We start from the raw sequence: 20,525 nt of genomic DNA, 5'->3' as shown, positions 1-20,525 counted from the left end.
AAAAATATCAGATTTGAAAAAACTATAGTTAATTAAAATCACTAATTTAAATAATTAGGAAAAAATATTTTTAAAAATTTAGTCAAAAAATTAATTAAAATAATAAGTCAGAATAACAAGTTAAAATAATTAATTAAAATATTTTTTCAAAATATTTAATTAAAAATAATTATTTAAAATATTTAGTCAAAATGAGTAACCAAAATAATTAGTCAAAATAATTGCTTTACATAATTAGTTAGTTTATGGTCTAACTAATTTTAGATTTTAATTGTGATTCATGGATAATGTAGAATAATTTGATATTATAATTTAATCATAGATTTCCATTAATATGACATTTAATATAATTTTGTAAAAATTAATAAATTTATTATATATGACGATTTGTAATTTGATGATCGTAAATAATCTTTTTCCAATAATTTTAATAATTAACTAATTTAATTTTTTTTAGGTGATATGACAAATATTGGAACCAAAGACTTATGAAACATCTAACTTCTCAAAGATTCTCAAAGATATCATAAAGTTTTGATGATAAATATTATTATATTTGGACATCTACGAAGTTATGTGTAAGTATACAGATATGTCCATAAGCCAAAAGATATATATTCAAGAATGATTGATCATTTTTATAAATAAAATACCAATGTGTCTCTTTCAAGATAATTTACCAGTATGGATAAATTATCATATAGGCCAAGTTACTCACAAGAAGAATGTATCAGTTTCACTTAAAATTTTGCTTCTTAGTTGGACTAGAAGCCATTCCTATTCTACTATCATTTATTGCACATAGTAATATGAAACCTTTTCTATCTAATCGCTTTGATCGATACATGTTACCTGAAAAAACGTATAAAGAATCAGAACAGGAAGTATGATGAAGCTCTCTATCTCACAACGAATACCTTCTCAGGAGCTCTATATAAAGAAGACTTGTAGCTGGAAACAATGTTAGACACCTTGAACATTGAACAAACAATGGGTCTGATCAGTTTGCTCAGTACTCAAAGCCTTAAGTTGGAATTCTGAGTGGTTCTTGTGCTATTTGTAACCATCAGTGTTGGGTTACTGTTAAGGACATTGAAGCTATCCTTAAGAATTGTGCAGATATCTTTTCTTCACCATATTTTCAAGGAGTTATTGTTTTCTTGGCAACTTTGCCCATGATTTATTGGATCACCCAATTTCAAATTAATTTATTAATTCACCATGTTTGCTCTTTGCGATGAGGTAAACGGAGGGAGCTACTGGTCTACTCGTGAGGAAGAAATAGCAAAACAAGAATATCTGGTAGGTTTGAGAAGTCACGTGAGGGGAGCTAGCAGATTAATCTTAACCATTGGTGCAAAATAAAATAGAAGGTTCATATTAAGAGTAACTTCTTAGACTTACTCACGAGGAAGTGAATTTCCTCTCTTTATCTCTCTATCTATCTCTCTGTCTGTCTGTCTGTCTGTCTATCTATCTAATTATAACATTATGTTATTAAGTATACTAATTTTTCAGTTGCCCTTGCTGTTCCAATATCACATGCTGATGGAAACAAGCGACCTTCATTGTGAGTTCAACAATGGATGGGTGGTTCAACCACGTTAAGTGACCTATAATATTAATGGTCGGTCAATCAAATCCAACCAGATGGGTCATTTGGAAGCAATTCAGACTCATTAAATATCCTTTCAAACTGCACAACAATGTACATACCACTGTACCATTTCAAAACAATAACATCACATTCCACATGCTCTTCATATGGTGGAACGGGTAAATTGCACCTTCTGAAAAGAACTCTCCCAAAGTAGAAGAATAAATCAACTCATCCAAGGGTCCAGTTCCTGCCCTTTAGTTTGCAGCTGTCAATACCATATTGCCAATCAAAAAAAGGTTATGGCTGAGTTTTTTCTGTACTAAGATATGGAGCCGTTAATGCCACAAGCTGCTGCATATATATATATATATATATATGATAAGTGAACCATTTCAGGATTAAAATTCTCAAAAATCATATTTGGTTCTCCCACTTCCCAAAATGAGACATAACATGTCTGAAACCTCAAGAGATGAGGAATAAAAGTTCCAAGATTCGAGCATTAGACGTTTTCTTGATCCTTTAAAATGAACAACCTGCATCCCAAAAATAAACCAGGATCAAATGGCATGTTAAAACTAAAACAATAGTATATCATCTTTAAAAGATTTCCCAAATTCTAACTTCAAGCATTTAGCTGAGGATCAGACACAAATAAGGTTGTTGTAAGTTTAAAATATTGGACTAAAGCTAAAGGAACATTATATTAAGAAAATTTCCAAAATTCTAACTTAAAGCATCCAGCGAAGGATCAGACAGAAATACTTCTGTAATAAGTCTGCATTATACCTTAGCATCCAATGGCATGCCATGAAATTGACCAGCACCCTCAGGTGGAGTCCAATTGTACAAAGAACAAGGTAAGAACACTACTGAGGTACCCCCAATATCTTCAGAGAAAGCAAGTGCTTTGCCAAACCTGCTGGCATCAAAATGAGGTTTTGACTTCACTACCCAAGCAAGAGCTAATTGATCACCCAGCATGCGGGAAGCATTTCTATATTTTGTGCTGTAAACTTTCAAGACCTCTTGTAGGAAAAGCTTTGCCCTGCATAGATTCTCTAATTAAATTCAAAAAATGGAAATTGAAAAGGATTTAATTTTCAGATGATCATTGGAGAAACAGAATCCACAAAATAGAACACGCACACACCCGCCACAAAAAAAATAACACTGCCAATGCAAGCTTACAGATGAGCAGAGAAGCATAACAAAGATATTTGCATGGTATCTATGTAGGATAGTGTTACACATCTTGTAATTTGCAAGAACAATAATTAAAAATTCCTCATTGCTTTCCTCCAAGTATAACAATGTCAGTAGGATTCAGAATGACACTGGAACACAGGGATCAAAATAAAGTGTTTCTTTACTGTAAAACTTGTTTACACTAAGAACAATGAAAATTAAATACCAAAAGTAAATTGGTTTTCTTCTCAGAAATCTGAAATGAGCATGCCAAGCAATTAGCTGTGGACTTGCAGCTACAGGTTAAGTATGTGATCTAAACAAAGGTAAGTCCATGCATGATGCGTAACACTACGTGGAAGCTGCATAGAGACTAGTCAATTACACAATCATTCCACTATTTTTTTTATAGTGCCTATATGACACAATTGCAGTTAAACAAAAACTACAGAGCGTGCAGACCATCACCTTAAAATTGCTTCCGGGGTACCCCTTACTGCAATGAATCCTGAATTCAAAGGTTGAGCCTTATTGTTCCTAAAGGTCAGAGCCACATGAAAATTAGGATGGTCACGAAAAATCTGCCGTAAATCATCAACCACTGCTATATCAGAATCAGTGAAGATGTAATGAGTGATATTTTTTGGCTTCTGAGAAAGATTCTGGAGCCTTGTTTCTAAAAAGGTCTGTAAAGAAGGAAAACATAAGGTTATTTAGTTTAAAGAATTAAAATTTTAAAATTCTAAACACCATCACCTATAATGATAAAAAAAAAAAAAAGCACTACTAGCTCAATACGGTAAAAATAATATCAGACAAAGATAGAAAACTAGCAAGCACCTCGGATCTCTTATGGTGCGCATTGTTGAGGGAAAAGGAAGCTGTAGTATAAATTGATGGAAAGATAATAGAAGAGCAAGAAAAACATTCTGCTCTGCTAAATTTAGTAACTGATGAGGGATCAGAAATTATTTTTCATAATCAAAATCTTCTATCTACTGTGGATGCAATGTAATCTTACAATGTAAGACCTGATCCTTTGGAGCATCAACTTGTCTCGTGAATATTCACCTTCTATAGGGTACAGAGATACCCCATTTCGTAGCACTGAAAGGTCAGACACTGGATCGGTCAGAATAATCACTTTGCTCTGGGGCATTGTGACCTGCATACATTAACCACGTTGTTAAATGAATGATGCCTGTGTGGTATTATTGTCAGAAAACGAGCTCTAGGACAAAAGCAATATGAATTATTTGTAATATAGGGTAATTGTACAACTAAAACAGAACACACACAACTCTAATTATATTTACACCATGTTGATACAAAAAGAAACAATCATAATAAATATTAGCAACTCATCAACATGTGCCTTTTAACTCTCCCTCCCAAGCTAGAGCATGTGTCATGTGTCAAACAATTTATTCATCCTGATATCCTGAGGGATTTAGTAAACAAGTTTGCCAATTGACCATCCTCAATAGCCCAGCCTCTCCTTTGCTAACCATCTAACATCCAAAAGATGTCTATTTCCCTAGTTATACCCTCTTCCTCTCAGTAACATCCTTAACCCCCTAATTGGCGTCCACCTGTTGAAGTAACTCGAGTAATAATAACAGTTACTAAATGTTATTTCTCTAACTGACTGATTCAAGCTCCATTTAGGTATACACCACATATAATAGTAATTTGATCGATGGACAGAAGTAATATCAGACAACTGGGTGAAATTTTATTGACTGATGGATTCTATTTGGGGTGTAGAATCCAATGGTTAATAAGGGTATAGTGCAATTCAGGCAACTTACACTTCAGTTGTCACCTTTCTAACCTACACAGATATATAACATATTCTCAGTAATTTCAGAAGGAGAAAATTTTCAACTTGCAGATATTACCGATATACTTCGTAATATTAAGCAAGTTTTCTTAAAAACATGTAAATGTTTCAGACAAAGTCACTGCTATAATTTTACTAATTTAGTGAGATTTAACAACTCATTGCTGCTTTTCTATCATAGACAAAAGTCAATTTCAAATATAGACTTCATGCTATGGTCTACATTCTTATGGTATATTCTCTTTTTCCCAATGGTGAGAGAAATTTATTCTAAGGCCTATGGCGAATGATGCAAATTCAGTGCAGTTTGTACTTTGTCAATACCAGAGGTATATTTACTATTAAATCACTCAAGATATCCTTGTTTGCTTACCAGTTGAAATTTATCATTAGCCAAATGTAGACAAGGATGTATGACATTTGGGTACATTGGTAGAAAAACTAGTGTCAAGGTAGGAAAAAAGGTGAAAAACTCATGAAGACAAGAATATTCTACTATTTCATGTTGAAAATCTCCAAAAGTCTAAAATCATAGACAAAGACAACACACTTATGTCTACAAAGTAAAGAAACAATATAAACTATAAGACTGCTAGCAACATATTCTCTAACACACTGTCTAATATTGGTTAAAATTAATTGAAAAGTACAAAATCTTGAGGAGAGCTCATTGAATAAGTTGGACCCGCAAAATTTTGTGATTTCAAATAAATTTGAACCAATTGTAAAAAGTCTGTTGCTAACATTTCTCATACACAATAATCAGAGGCAATAATATGCTCTTTTCAGTAAGACAAACCTACAACTTTTATTTAACATTTACCTGAATGAAGTTAATGAAGACATTCAACAAAGCCGTGGACCTGCCAAACTTATTATATGAAGCATTGCCAACAACTGTATTTGATGATTTATCGTCTACATCATTGAGAGAAGAATTATAAATGGTGAAGACAGTGACAAATGTGATACTTCCATCTACGCCTGATCTGCTGTTAGAAGAATGGATCCTATTAAGTGCTTTTGTCCCTGTGAATTCGGAATTTGTAAATGCATTATATAAATCAATTGAAAAAAAAATGAACATGAAAATTACGAGGAAATGAAAAACCTCATGAAAATTATGGAAACAAAAGAATCCTCACAGACATCTTTATTTTGGTGATAAACATACATGAACTAGTGAGAGGAAACTGCAAACATGCAGAAATAAATACCTCCAAAATAAAATTAAAGGCAGACTAAGGTAATCCTACAAACTTATTATGCCAAAAAGTTTTGGGCATATCATCTATATTAGAAGTCCAATGTGAAGTATAAAAATAACTTACACGTTAATAATACCCAATTCATGACATGTCAACATTGTAAAATATTTGTGTTGGGTGTAAAAAATTTCATTTTGTTAAACTAAGTTCAGAAGTAAGTCAGTATCAAATAATAAAAGGAAAGCAACCCAAATAGAGAAAACAATTTCAGACAATCCCAAATAACATGTGCATAACATAAACAACTCTGTAATTAACAATTTTTAAATGAATTAAATGAATTACACAAACCAATAGAAGTAGTTAAAGTTCATCCATGTTCTTGATTTTTTTTAAAAAGTAAAACATGCCAATTTTACCCTTATCAATGAACTTAATATCACTATCAACATTTTAATTTTGTAAACATGCTCCTCCAACTCCATTTATTAAAGGCAAAAAGGAAAAACAGATGCTTCATAATTCATAGAATCACAGAAATTGTAAAATGCCTTATAATAAGGACCACCAAAACCTTCTAGTGTTACCTTATGAAAAGGACCAGAGGGAGTAAATTGATGTTGACTATTAGAGTGTTAGACCTCTTATAAAGAATGTTTATAAGAGAAGGGGGGGGGGGGGAAATAATTGTTATGTGCTGTCAATAGCAGTTAGTTTTAATAGGACAGCAGTTACTATTATTAGGAACAGTTTATTAGGAATAGTTAGCAGTTAGTTTTAATAGGACAGCAGTTACTATCATTAGAAGCAGTTTATTAGGAAGTTATTTTAATTAGGCAGTTATGGGTATGTGTAGAATAAGAAGGAAAAACAGAATCATATTCTAGTTATCCTGAAGATGTGTGGTTTAGAACTTGGGAGGGAGAGAACCAAGTAGATGGAAGCACAACAACAGAAAACCCTAGAGATTAATGGTCTGGAGAAGATAGAAGAAGAGTTCAATATAATCTTAAAGCCAAAAACATCATTACTTCTGCCCTAGGAATAAATGAATATTTTAGAGTCTCAAACTCTACAAATGCCAAGGAGATGTGGGACACACTTCAACTCACACATGAGGGCACAACTGATATTAAGAGATCTAGGATTAATACTCTAACCCATGAATATGAACTTTTTAGGATGAAAACAAATGAAAACATACAAGATATGCAGAAAAGATTCACTCACATAGTTAATCATCTTGCATCACTAGAAAAAACATTTCCAAATGAGGATTTAATAAATAAAGTTCTAAGATGTCTAAATAGAGAATGGCAGCCAAAGGAAATCTAAAGATCTATCTAGTATGTCTCTTGTCACATTATTTGGAAAGTTGTAGGAACATGAGATGGAATTGCAAAGACTCAATCAAAATGAAGATAGTGACAAAAGAAAAAGGGGAATAGCACTTAAAGCCTCATCCTCCTTCCAAGAAGATATTGACAACGAGGACTCGGATGATGAAGAAGACTTCTCTCTATTTGTGAAAAGATTTCACAAATTTATCAAAACAAGAAGAAATCATAGACCTCAAAATTTCAATCAAAATAAGGGATCACAAGAGACTTCTCCAACCCTAAGGTGTTACAAGTGCAATCAACCTGGACATATAAAGGCAAATTGTCCAACAAATGAGCAATGGACTGAGAAAACTGAAAAGAAAAATTATGGATAAAGGCTAAGAAAGCCTACATTGCTTGGGACGATAATGATTCATCTGAAGGCTCTGAGAAAGAAGAGATCAACCTCTTAACAAAGAACTATGAAAGTGAGGAGGATGACTCTCAAAAATGTAGATTGTCTCTTAAAACATCTACTTGACAACACTATCGGTAAAATCTCAAAAGAGGTAACATCTAAACTATCTCTATGAATTAAGGTATGATTAGTATTTTCAGTTAAGTTATTATTGTGGCTAATAGAAAATAATTGTTTGATTATATTAAAATTTACTATGATTAATTAATTATATTTAGTTTAAAAAAAAAAAATTGAATATACATTATTGATTGAATTTTTAGTTGATTATGCTTAAATTGATTATGTATAATTTGATATGATTAAATTTTGTTGATATGCTAAAATAATTGAATTAAGTAAAGAATTACCATGATATGTGTTGATGATTGTTATTTGATACTTAGTATTTAGTGTTTAGTTCTCTGGTAATCGATTACTACTATGTGTAATTGATTACAGTAGAACAGACTTGGTTCTAGTAATCGATTACAAGAACTGTGTAATCGATTACGTAATCAATTTCAAGAAAGTTGTAATCGATTACAACTCATCTCTTCCTATAAATACGAAGTTTAGACAGAAACGCAGAGTCGCATTTCTTCTTCTCCGCGACACTCCGTACCCCTAAAACTTAAAATTCGTATAACTTTCTCATTTCTTAACCAAATCACCTCCCACAAAGCCCATTCTTCATTATTTTTTATTCTCTTTTATCTCTACCGATCAAAAATTTCAAAAAAACTCCTAAAATGGCAGAATCATCATAGAAAAGAAAGGGCGTTTCGACCTCATCCGCGGCCACCAGAACTCGAAGCCACGGAGCCTCTAGAGCGCAGACAACACCAATTCCTCCCTCCATTTCATCTTCCACGTTGTTTTCTTCGAAAGAACAACGTATCCGGTACACTTCCTTTTTCTCCTCTCGTTCTATACTAGACCCTAAGTTTCTTGACTTGAAGTTCTTTGATGATGAAATGTTTGACTGTTTTCAAGCATTTCAGAACACTGGGTTAATCCAATTCATGTCTATGAAACTTCCTTTCTATCCTGAATTAGTTAGAGCTTTTTATTCAAATTTAGAAATTCAGGAGGGTACTCTAGTTTCCGAGGTATATGGGATTAAAATGGTTATTGATGAATCCGTTTTCTTTGAGTTAACCCAATTGTCTAGTGATGGTGTACCATTTGAGGGCACCATTGATGAGGACTGAAAGTTTGATTTCTCCAGTCATGATGCCTGCAGGTTGGTTTGCACCAATCAAGCGGATATGACCGGTATATTACTTGTCGGATCATTGGCATTTGAATGCGACATCATGCACTATCTGATTGTGCATATCCTTCTTCCTCGGTCATCTAACCTTGCTCAGGTTTCTGAGGAAGACTTGGTTGTCATGTGGGTTTTACTTGCCGGTCGTCAAATCGACTGGGCCCACCTTGTTAGATATCGCATGCAAAAGGCATTGCAATCAAATGCACCCCTTCCTTATCCTCATCTAATTACTCTATTCTTGCGTCATTTCGATGTCCCTCTTGACTCTGAGACATTTGTTCAAGTCAAGAGATCATTTTCTATCGGGACGGGAGTAGTTACTTCCTTCATCATGCTCTTTGTGGTCCTTATTATAAGGCATTTTACAATTTCTGTGATTCTATGAATTATGAAGCATCTGTTTTTCCTTTTTGCCTTTAATAAATGGAGTTGGTGGGAACCATAAATTAAAATGAGCAAGGGAAGGAGCAAAAACAGAATCATATTCTGGTTGTCCTGAACATGTGTGGTTTAGACCTTGGGAGGGAGAGGACCAAGCTCTCAAAATCTTGGCTTGTTTGAGTGAATATTCTGATTTTAATTGTTGTAATTTTGTCTCTGTTTTGGAAAGAATAATTCCTGCAGAGTGTTTCTATAAAATTCAATCATTATTATCCAATTTCTATCATAGCGCTACTAGGGTTTGAGGAAATTACCATAAATATGCAATCTTAGATCTTTCTGCCATACACATTCTTCACAAGTTCATTGTATAATTTGGATTTTTTTCCTTGATTAGATAAACAAAACTAAATAAAATATATAAGATCGACTAGTCTCTAGCGTCTTAAATTATGCGTGAGATTATATCTAATACAAGGTTTTTGAGAGAAAAAAAGTAATTTGTTTTGCTGAAAAAAAAAACACTAATATCTATTAACATTTGTGAATGCTAAATGACCTAAATTTCCCAATGTTACTAACATTCTTGAAGGAAGTTACCATTTTTTCAAAAATCAGTGAGTGGTAGGTTTATGTCAGATTGTCAGTAGCGTTATTTGATACAACAAAAGATTCTGAGACAACCCTATTCCAAATCATATTATTCTGAGCAAAAACGTTTCAAGAATCAGGAACATAATTCAAATAACTTTTATAAAAAGAACCTTGACATTGCAAACGATTTGACAAGCCTTGTCCAGCTGCAGGACCAAGAACCAGATGATCCAATTTCTTGTTTAGTTGCTTGCGGGGGGGTTCCTCCATTTTTGAGTTTGTGTGCAGTTCCCTGACTGATAAAAACAAATAAGTTAACTTGTTCTGCACTGTTAAATATATGATTTGGTCTGATTGAATGTAAATAGGGAAATTAGGTATATCTGTACGGATATGTAGGGTTTTCTTTTTGTTTATTTCCTTAATTATTTTGAACCTATGATTATAAATAAATCAGTGTGTGTATGATAATCACACACAACTTCTGTAAACACTCCTATATGCCACAATCAAATGCAGAAATATACTTACAAAAAGAGGGGCTTACTCACCAGAAAACAGATGAGTAAGGAGGAAAATCAAAGCAAGACCAAAAACAAAACGATGCCATCCACTGAATATTTTCATGCCTGAAGCACGTTCACTTGAATACAAACACCGAGCAAAAAAAGAGGAAGAAACTAATGTCCTGCAATCACATGCACTTCAGCTACACAGAATACAAAATGAACTTAGAACAGTGCTTTAGCAATAGGAAATCATATATAGATAAGCAAAAGATGAAAGAAATGAGGCAAAATTTTCCATTCACAGATTATATAGTTAAGCCACCAAAAAAGAAAAATTATATAACTTAAAACTTGTGAGAATAATGCAAATTTCAGACAAATTATAAAAACAAACTTATATTAGCTCTAAAAGTGAGTAGTTATAATGTAGCACCATCTGTGTGAAATAAAACACGAGGAACTAACCACGGCATGCTTCAGATGTATGCAATGGGTGAAGGTGACAAATAAGTCCCTCAATCAACCATGCATGATCAAAATTCAGCATGTTAAAACACAGATTTTGTCCTTGTGAAAAATTGTATCCCTGACAGCCACAATTTGGTCAGCAATCAACCACCATTGTGGCTGCAGCTCACATAACACTTTAGCTAGCCAAGGAATGGCAGATGTCCACTCCACTCTCCTGCGATTGTCTGATTGATAACTCCAGTAGCATTAGTGCCACTACCAACTACTACACATTTACAAGACATTATTACATAATAAAAAAATGCATTTATATTATGGAAATTAATTTCATACATTAGCAATTTAGCACTTGAACCAGCAACCGATATTTTTTGAAGTAAACATTTTAACAATCAAAATTTTGAAAATCCAACTTGATTGATGTGTGAGATAGTTTGAATGGAAATTACAGGTTCAATAACTAAGCTTCAACTTCATGATCATCTATCAAATCACTGATCAGCTTGTTAACCTCATGATCATCCACCAAATCAGCTTGGTCTTGGTGCTTCTATGTTTTGTGCATAAGATTAATGTACCAATATCTCATACCCACCAATGGATGATTCTTAACCAAAAAATCCTTTCTATAAGCCTCTCTAAGTACAACAGTCTGAGTTCTAATCTTATTGGAAAGGTAAAATATACCAGGATGATGAACCAAAGCCTTCTTAAATCTCAAGGCCAACCCCAAACACTCTCCAAAACAGAGCAAATTGTCTCTCTCTGTCTTCTTTGACACAAGAAGAGAAAGCAACTCATGCAAAATTGCCACTGTCCACTTCTCTGCTTGGTCACTATTTGAGTCAAGATGAAAAGCATCTTCATATGGAGAAACATAAGGCAACTTTTGCCAAGTCTCAACCCAAGTCTTCACCCTCTTCTCTAAATCAAAACCTTTTGGCAAAAATATGGGAAATGCAATATCATGCCTTCTTTTATCTCCACTATAGCCCAAGCTCATCGCCCTCTTTTCTAACTCAGACACAGAAAGCTCTTTTCTCCATGAAACAAGCTCTAAAGCAAGCATTTCTTTTCCAGATGATGGATCTTCCACAACACAAACATCAAAATAATCAGGGTAATCAGCCAAAAGGGTTGTCACATAATCATGAGGAAGTCCCATATCCCATTTTAGCTTCTCAATTACATAAAGAGGCAATTTTGCCATGCCAGCAAGCATTAGAAGCCTTGCGAGCCTCTGAACAGTGTCTTCACGATTAATGGGAGTTTTATAAACAGCCATTTCTTCTTTGTGGAGGGACAAGGCTTGAGGAGTGAGCTTGACAACTGGAGGAAGACCAGGACCAGGTTGGAATTGTGTGAAAATGCAATGATATTTGTCAATGAATTTGGTAGCTGTAGTGGGAAGGTAGAGAGAAGCTTTAAGTTGAGAAGCAGCATAGATGGAGAGGGATTTGGAAGGAGATGAAATGATTTGGTTCTTGAGGGAAATTGTCTGTTTAAGATCTTTCTCTTTCAGGACTGCATTATCAAGATATGGATCTCGGACCCATTTGACCTTCGCATTCACAAAAGTCCTAATATGGTTGAACAGGTGTGGATGTTTGGAGGAAAGAGCCATGAACAACCACCTCACTACCCTGTAAAGTGGAAACACTCTGTCATAGGGTACAAATTCTACTATAGACCTACACTCTAACTTTGTGTAGACTAAGCTAATAGATTATTGAATATAATCATCAATAAATAAAGGCCAAAATATGTTTTCAATCCCTGATAAATACCTAAATTTTATGTTTGCTCCCTGATAGTATATCTTCATATTCAGTCCCTAATAAAACAATAAGTTTATTTTTGGTCTTTGATACTTTTTTTATTTCCTGATAAATTAGCAAATTTTGTGTTTGCTCCCTGATAAATTTTTTTCATTTATTATTAGACTTTTTCAAAGGGACTAATAACAAATGGAAAAAAAAATACCAGGGAGCAAACATAAAATTTGGGTATTTATTAAGATTCACAAACATATTTTAGCCTTAAATAAATAAAAATAGTCTGCATAAATTTAAACACTCTACAACAATATTATTACATCTAAAAAAACAATGATGTGTTGACTCTCAGTCTTTAAGTAGCTTCGTCTATACTCAGCACACTTGTGTAACCGTAGACTAGAATTTCTTATCATAAAGTAGGTAATGCCAACAGGTGAGAGGAATAAGATTTCTTGTCAGGCTTAAGTTGATACTCCTAATATTTGAGATTTGATTCTGTGTTGGATTAAGTCACGACTCACAATTAGAATACACCAAAACACAAATGAAAATCCAATTAAAATTATTATTCTAAATTCTAAAGTGGATAAGAACACAAAATATTTGTTCAATTCCAGAAAGCAGACAAAACTTAAAACTAGGAATATATATTAATATCAACCATCTATAAACAATACAATCATTGCTTAGTTCAATGAAAATCGTTGTGATAAATTATCAGCAATAATTATGCAGCCCAAGCCACAAGAACAGTCTCCAATCATCCCCAATTATCAGCAATGCCTATAATTTTTTTCAACATTACATGTAAGCATTCAAACTTTGGTTTAATTTGTTTCCCAAATTTCTCTTAAATAAAACATCAAAATCATCGATATTACATATACATTCAGCAGTTCTGTGCGTCAACAAGATCTAATATCCAAATTAAAAATAAAAAATATCCTAAAAGAAAATAAGGGTTTTAGTAATCTTCAATGAAAGCATTCAGAGAACACTAAGAACAGAACATGGATTCATAGGTAAATGAAGATGCGCGAAACACAACAAATAAAAAAAAAATAATGGATGCATTGAATTGAGAAGTGAGGAATGAACAGATATCAAATAAATGAAGGTGAAAAGTACCTGAATGAGAGAGAGATAAAAGTAGTGGAAGAAGAAGAAAACGACGATAATATTGCCTCCTTTCCTGTTCAGTGTTCAATCTCCAAAACTGCAGAGAAAGAAGGTCGCTTTCGCCTCTATGGGAAGTGTTTGTATTCGATTGTGCGTTAGGGAGCTACTATTTACACTCCCTTTGTAGTTTTTTTTTTTTTACATTGAATGTCGGCTTTCTCCAATTTCTCGTACTTTACCCTCTCTATGATGCATTGAATGTGCTTCCTCCCGTTCATCATACTTTTTACATATCTAAATTTAAATTTTTAACTTTTATTGAAAATAATTTATCATCATCACACACTTAAGGACAAATTTAATTATTTGCCTTAACTTTGCACTTGCCTTTTTTATAAGATTAAATTAGTTTTTTTTATCCTCTATTTTATTTTTTAAATTTAATTTACTTTTTTAATTTTTGAAATTAGCTCTTCAAGGTCAAATTTCATCTTTCCTTCCTTCATTCTCTTTATTATTCATTTCATTTAATTTATTATTTCTCATATTTTTTATATGTAGTTTGCGCAAATCGACTTTCTTATCAAATACTGTATCACAATATAGAATAATGATTTTGAGCAGTGACATGCATGATCACTTACCTTGATATGGTTCCTCCCCGCCAAATCTCTAGAACGCAGTGAAAGATTAATTGTCGATCTTGCCTTTTTGAGAACTTATTTGTGTGCAATTTTCTCTCGTGAATTGAAATAGATTGCTAGTAGGGTCTTTTTTTCATCGATTTAGACTTTTTTTCTTCATGAAATTCCTAAATTATATGGTAACTTTACAGATTATATTTTAAAATACATGAGTTTTAAGTTTCATTGAGAAATCAGATTTGTCATCCTAACTTTTGAATGGTGGTTTTTTCTTAATATAAATTTTATTTTTATTTTTAAATTTATATTTTAATTTAAATTATTAAAAATATTTTAAATATTATATTATATAAAAAAGGTTTTAAATTGATCTAAAAAATGATTTTTTATTAAAATAATTTTTATTTGGTAAAAAAAATGATGTTATTAAATATATTTTTTTTATATTATTTAACTTATACAAGACTTAGTTGATAATAGACTTTGTGTGATAATATTTAATTTATTTAAGACTTTTTTTAGTTAGCATTTTAATTTTTTTTTTTAAATCTGAATTTTTTTAATATTATTATTGAATTAATAAAAAAATTAAAACTTATAATATTATTATTTTACTAAATATAATTTATTTGTTTGTTATTAGATTTTTTTAAAAAATGATAATACTTTTTGTTTAACAATTTACTTATAAAAGAACATTACATTACATTATAAATAAAATACCTGACAATAACATTTGTCTAAGAGAAGCATGAAGTATGTTCAGACAATTATTTTTGTTATGGTCTTGTTGTTGGCCAATTCCATATTTTGTATTACTTTTTTGTTCATTTTCTTCTTCTTTCCTCTCGATAGGAATGCGAATTGAAATCAGACTACCTTTTGCACTCCTCCTTCTCCTTGGATCAGGACCCCCCTTGATCTCTTTCATATTCATATTCTTGGCACCACATTCGTGTAGCAGTAAACCAAATGAGTTATCCTAGACGTTAGAACACGGTAAGTGTTAGCCTAACCACAATCACAATTTTAGAATTGTAACATGACCCCTCCCTGGTCTAGGTGTTTGAAGTGGGGCTTGGGTATCTGTTACAATAAATATTTGGTTGTGTCTGTAAAATTCGTTAACAATGTGCATATTTAATTCTTGTTGACTATTCTTCATTGCCTAGGAGACGACTTCCGAGTACTGCGAGTCGGGGTTGATCATTGTCTAGGTTTGTCGGCCTTTAATAACAAAAAATTTTGCTAGTAAGTCTCTTCAACCAACAATGACCCCCGGTAAATATCTTATGTTCTTGGACATGGAATTAACTGACTCAAACAAATTTGTAGTCATATGTCCCCAACATTTTCCTTTATTGAAGAAGCATTGTACCCAATATTTTGTGGGTAAGTCATTCAGCTGCACTCTTGGCTTATTCACACGAATATCTTCAAGATACCACTAGTGCATCTTCTCCGTGTGTATATGTATCCTGTAAATATTCAATCAATCTATTATGTTATTAGATTTGATTCAAAGTAAAGTTTAAAGAAGAAATAAAATAGATTCTCACCAGCCAGCATGAGTGATTTCTTCAAATGTTTACCATTTGAGTTATCGCGAAGGAAATTTTGTGCTATGTGGCACAGGTAGAAGAAATGAGATGTGTCCTGAACCCATCATAAGTTAGTTGGATTGTTGTACGCACTTATAATCAAGGGGTGTCGATATGAGATGAGAGAAATGTTAATTTGAGGAGTAATAAGTAACTATCAATAATGTGGCAGTATACTTCTAGTAAAGATATGTACCATCTACTTGTATTATGGATTTGCAATATGCATAGATCAAATGACCAAAACACACATTTAAGCTTTTTTTTTAGGTATGATTTCTCTCCCCTCAAACACAGATTTTGTTTGAGCAACAACCACACAATCCCGAGAACACAAGATTGCAAAACTCCCAAAAGATTTGATGGTTTGGTATATGATTCTTCCCAATTTTCATGAATAATCTCTTACCTTCTTTGCTTTTCTAACAATGTCTTTTTGTAGGATGGAGTATAATTCATGAATGTTTTGATCTCTGCAATCAACATCTTGATGGAGACGGTTGGGTTTATTTAGACAATTGGTGGGATGATCTGTGCTATGACGTGTTTGTCGAGTTGTCGATGATCTTGTGTGAGCATTGGCGCGAGACAAGTGTGATGACATTGATACTCTTGATAATTCATTTCTTATGTCTCTTTGAATTGGATGCACCTAAGCTCCATGTACAACCATTTTCATGTGATTTACACACGATGTTTGGCCTTCTCTGGTTAGGATATATTGTTCTGCAATAAAAATGATTTTCTGATGTTGTATTCTCTGACTGTTCGAATACATTGTGCTTTTTTCATCAAAGATCATGCCAACCTCGAGTGCACCGGTTAGTGGTTGTACATTATCTTGTTGCTAAATGAAATGGTATCGATCAATGTAGTGTGGTAGGTGGTCAAGATTCAACTCCATTGGACACCTAGGTTGATGATATTGCAACAGAGGTGATAAAGGTGATGTTGGTCTGCCAACACCCTCGTCTTCACTTTGGTCATCGCTTTGGTCATTGATGTGATCAAAGAACTGTCTCATCCTCACTAAAATCATCCATGTTTTTCTCATGAAATCGTATAATGGGATCTTCGCTAGTGATGGGATGTTAATTTTGGTTTGATGTTTGTGTTTGTGGTTGTTGTGAGGGTGACGTAAAATATTATGATGAATGATGGTTTTGTTAGTCAAAGAATGTTTGTTTGGCATCAGAAAAAGAATCATTTTTGGATAATAGTTATATGTATGGAGTATAAATGTCAAAGGCATCTTGCGTTTCAAGGTTATTGTATGAAGACACTAGATCGTTGAGGTCCAGGTTGTTGTACGGTCATTGTTGTGGTGTGGAGGCGGTAGTTGTAGTTGTGGACACGATGACTATGGAGACAGTAATTGTGGCTGTGGAGATTGTGGTTGTGGTTGAGGAATAAGGTCAGAATAAACATACAAGTGTTGAACAAACACATTTCGAAATTCCACATCCTCAGTCAATGCATTGTACTCCTTCACCTGTTCATCAAACTTTTGGTCAGATTGGTGAGTCAATTAGCGCACCTAGCCATGAATGGATGACCAATTAATTTGGTGTCGATTTGAATACACCAAATTCTGCAACATCATATTTAGCTTCTTTACAATAGTTCGATGCACCATATTCGTTTGGAGAGTAAGGAAAAAGGTTTTTAGTTGTAGCAACCCACACTAAATAAACTGACACAGAACAACAACATCGTCATCATGAAGGAGAACCAATCATACAAGAAAGAAGAAACCCGCAACGTAATCGTCGTCCACCGCCCTATGGGACTGGTCATCGTCTTAGTCATTGAAGTATAAAATATTGTGATAATGGGATCAACTATATTTAACTACCTATGTTATGGTTTCATCAAAGAGAGACCTCAAACTACGAGTAAAAAATAAAATAAAAAAAATGTTTTCTACCCTTAAAACAATGTTTAAGTGGACATCTCATGCAATTTTTTAAATTTATGTCCAATACATTAAAAACTTCCGTGAGAACTTTATTTCATAGTCCTCACGTCAAAGAATCCAAAAAAAAAAATATCATGTAACAGTTTCATCCAAAAAGACCTCAAATTAAGAGTAAAAAAAATATATGTTTCTTACCCTTAAAATAATATTTAAGTGGTCATCTTATGAAATTTTTTAAATTCATGTCCAATACATTAAAAATTTCCTTTGGAACTTTATTTCATATACCTCATGTTAAAAAATTCAAAAAAAAATATATATTGTGTAATAGTTTCATCAAAAAAGACCTCAAATTAAAAATAAAAAAGGTATGTTTTTCACCCTTAAAATAATGTTTAAGTTGTCATCTTATACAATTTTTTAAATTTATGTCCAATACATAAAAAAAAATTCCATGGGAACTTTATTTCATAGTCCTCACATCAAAGAATCCAAAAAAAATTATCGTGTAACAGTTTCATAAAAAAAACCTCAAATTAAGAATAGAAAATAAAAAAAATGTTTCCCACCCTTAAAACAATATTTAAGTAGTCATTTTATGCAATTTTTTAAATTTATATCCAATACATAAAAAACTTCCATGGGAAGTTTATTTCATAGTCCTTGTATCAAAGAATAAAAAAAAATATCATGTAACAATTTCATCGAAAAAGACCTCAAATTAAGAGTAAAAAATAAAAAAAAAAAAGGTATGTTTATCACCTTTAAAACAATGTTTAAGTGGTCATATTATGCAGTTTTTTTAAATTTATGTCAAATACATTAAAAACTTCTATGGGAAGTTTATTTCATAGTCCTCACGTCAAATAATCCAAATATATATATATATATATATATATATATATATATATATATATATATATATATATATATATATATATATATATATATATATATATATATATATATATATATATATATCGTGTAACAGTTTCATCAAAAAAGACTTCAAATTAAGAGTAGAAAAAATGTTTCTCACATGCCATTTACTTGTGTATGTGACTAAATCGTGAGCACCTGTTTGTAATAAAAAAAAATTATATAAATACCAATATCAGCTGAAAACATTCGTAGAACTTTTAAATATTCACCTCAACCCCTACAACAATGTGTCACCTAACTGCATATGTTTATGTTTACTACAATGGAGAAATCTGTAACACTAATGAGGGCACCACCTTCATCAGTAACAACACAAAAAGTTTCATGGTCAACAAGGTCATAACCCTTACACAATTACTTGAACTTGTTCACCAAAAAATAAACATTGAACCACACCATGTCCCATATTTGAGTCAAGACAACCATATATGTACACATCTTCTATTCTGGGAGATGATGTTGACGTTCGACAAATGTTCAACATTTTTTACAACAACCCAACACTACCATTCGTAGAGTTATTTGCGACAATTTGTGACAACGATAACCCACCAAACAACCAACATGACTTAACCTCCAATGTTGGTGACTTGTTATATGAATACAAGAGTTGTTGGATCAAATACCATAGTAGTGATAGTGACTGCTCTTTTGGGCCGGAGGATACAACATGTCTCCTTCTCACGAACCAATATTCAAACGAAATTGGTAATCTGGGGATGATACGAGTGTTGTTTCTGCTTTGAGGTTATCCAATGGTGTGCCATGTCGGTGTTCAGTGTTTTAACATTAAGTCATTGTGAGTTTACATTGCCTATTTCGTTTCATGTTTGTTATTTGTGGTACTTAATTTAGCTAATGAAATAAATCATTTGTTTCAGTTTATGTTGACAATTTGGTAAAAAAAATGACAACTCACTAAAACTCAGACACTTGATTTTTATAAGTCTATGTAAATTAATCAATTATTTATTATGTACAAAAAAACTGACATTGAATTGACAATTCAAATTTAGATTCAAGTCTGAAAATAATATTAATGGACATATGAAGCACAACATAGCAGAGTAAAACCAAATTCAAAATTAACACTTTACAATTTACACACATCTCTTAAAAAAATAATACATGCTTCATCAACAAAATTGACATTGAATTGTCAACTCATAATTTAAATTTAAGTATGAAAGTAATAATAATGGATATCTGGTGCACCAGATAACAGGATAAAATCACAATCAAAATTAACAGCACTTTGCAATTTACCCAAGTCTCTTAAAAAATAATAAATGTTTCACCAACAAAACTAACATTGATTTGACAACTCATAATTTAAATTCAAGTCTTAAAGTGATAATGGGCGATCTGGTGCACCAAGTAGTATGGTAAAATTATAGTCAAAATTGACAACACTTTCTAATTTACCCAAGTCTCTGAAAAACCAATAGATGTTTCATCAACAAAATTGACATTGATTTGACAACTCAAAATTTGCATTCAATTCTCAAAGTGATAATGGGTGGTTTGGTGCACCAAGTAGTCGGGTAATATCACAATCGAAATCGACAACACTTTATAATTTACCCAAGTCTCTGAAAAAACAATAAATGTTTTACCAACAAAATTGACATTGATTTGACAACTCACAATTTACATTCAATTCTCAAAGTGATA

The 20,525-nt window shown here is 32.4% G+C and overlaps 2 protein-coding genes across 8 annotated transcripts; both read right to left on the bottom strand.

The window, feature by feature from the left end:
- Window positions 1–619: 619 nt before the first annotated feature.
- Window positions 620–13,885, bottom strand: LOC114417062. Of its 7 annotated transcripts, XM_028382156.1 has the most exons (9): window positions 13,756–13,869; window positions 10,844–11,073; window positions 10,421–10,578; window positions 10,040–10,165; window positions 5,455–5,660; window positions 3,810–3,953; window positions 3,257–3,474; window positions 2,390–2,648; window positions 620–2,136 (listed from the first exon to the last, which is right to left on the bottom strand). In XM_028382156.1, exons 3-9 carry the CDS (start codon window positions 10,494–10,496, stop codon window positions 2,008–2,010), a joined length of 1,158 nt encoding a protein of 385 aa, XP_028237957.1. In that variant the 5' UTR covers window positions 10,497–10,578; window positions 10,844–11,073; window positions 13,756–13,869; the 3' UTR covers window positions 620–2,007. The 7 variants fall into 7 exon arrangements, with proteins under 7 accessions (XP_028237957.1, XP_028237955.1, XP_028237960.1 ...); XM_028382154.1 differs by lacking the exon at window positions 10,844–11,073 and having other exon boundaries at window positions 13,756–13,885; XM_028382159.1 differs by lacking the exon at window positions 10,844–11,073 and having other exon boundaries at window positions 10,040–10,161; window positions 13,756–13,885.
- LOC114417063 (protein WHAT'S THIS FACTOR 9, mitochondrial-like) lies at window positions 11,217–13,890 on the bottom strand. Its single transcript, XM_028382161.1, has 2 exons — window positions 13,756–13,890; window positions 11,217–12,492 (listed from the first exon to the last, which is right to left on the bottom strand). The coding sequence occupies exon 2, from the start codon at window positions 12,471–12,473 to the stop codon at window positions 11,400–11,402; it is 1,074 nt and encodes a 357-aa protein (XP_028237962.1). The 5' UTR covers window positions 12,474–12,492; window positions 13,756–13,890; the 3' UTR covers window positions 11,217–11,399.
- Between the last annotated feature and the right edge of the window lie 6,635 nt (window positions 13,891–20,525).

Source organism: Glycine soja, chromosome 6 (genome assembly GCF_004193775.1).
Source record: "Glycine soja cultivar W05 chromosome 6, ASM419377v2, whole genome shotgun sequence".
Lineage (NCBI taxonomy): Eukaryota > Viridiplantae > Streptophyta > Magnoliopsida > Fabales > Fabaceae > Glycine > Glycine soja.
This window is presented reverse-complemented; position numbering and strand designations above follow the sequence as displayed.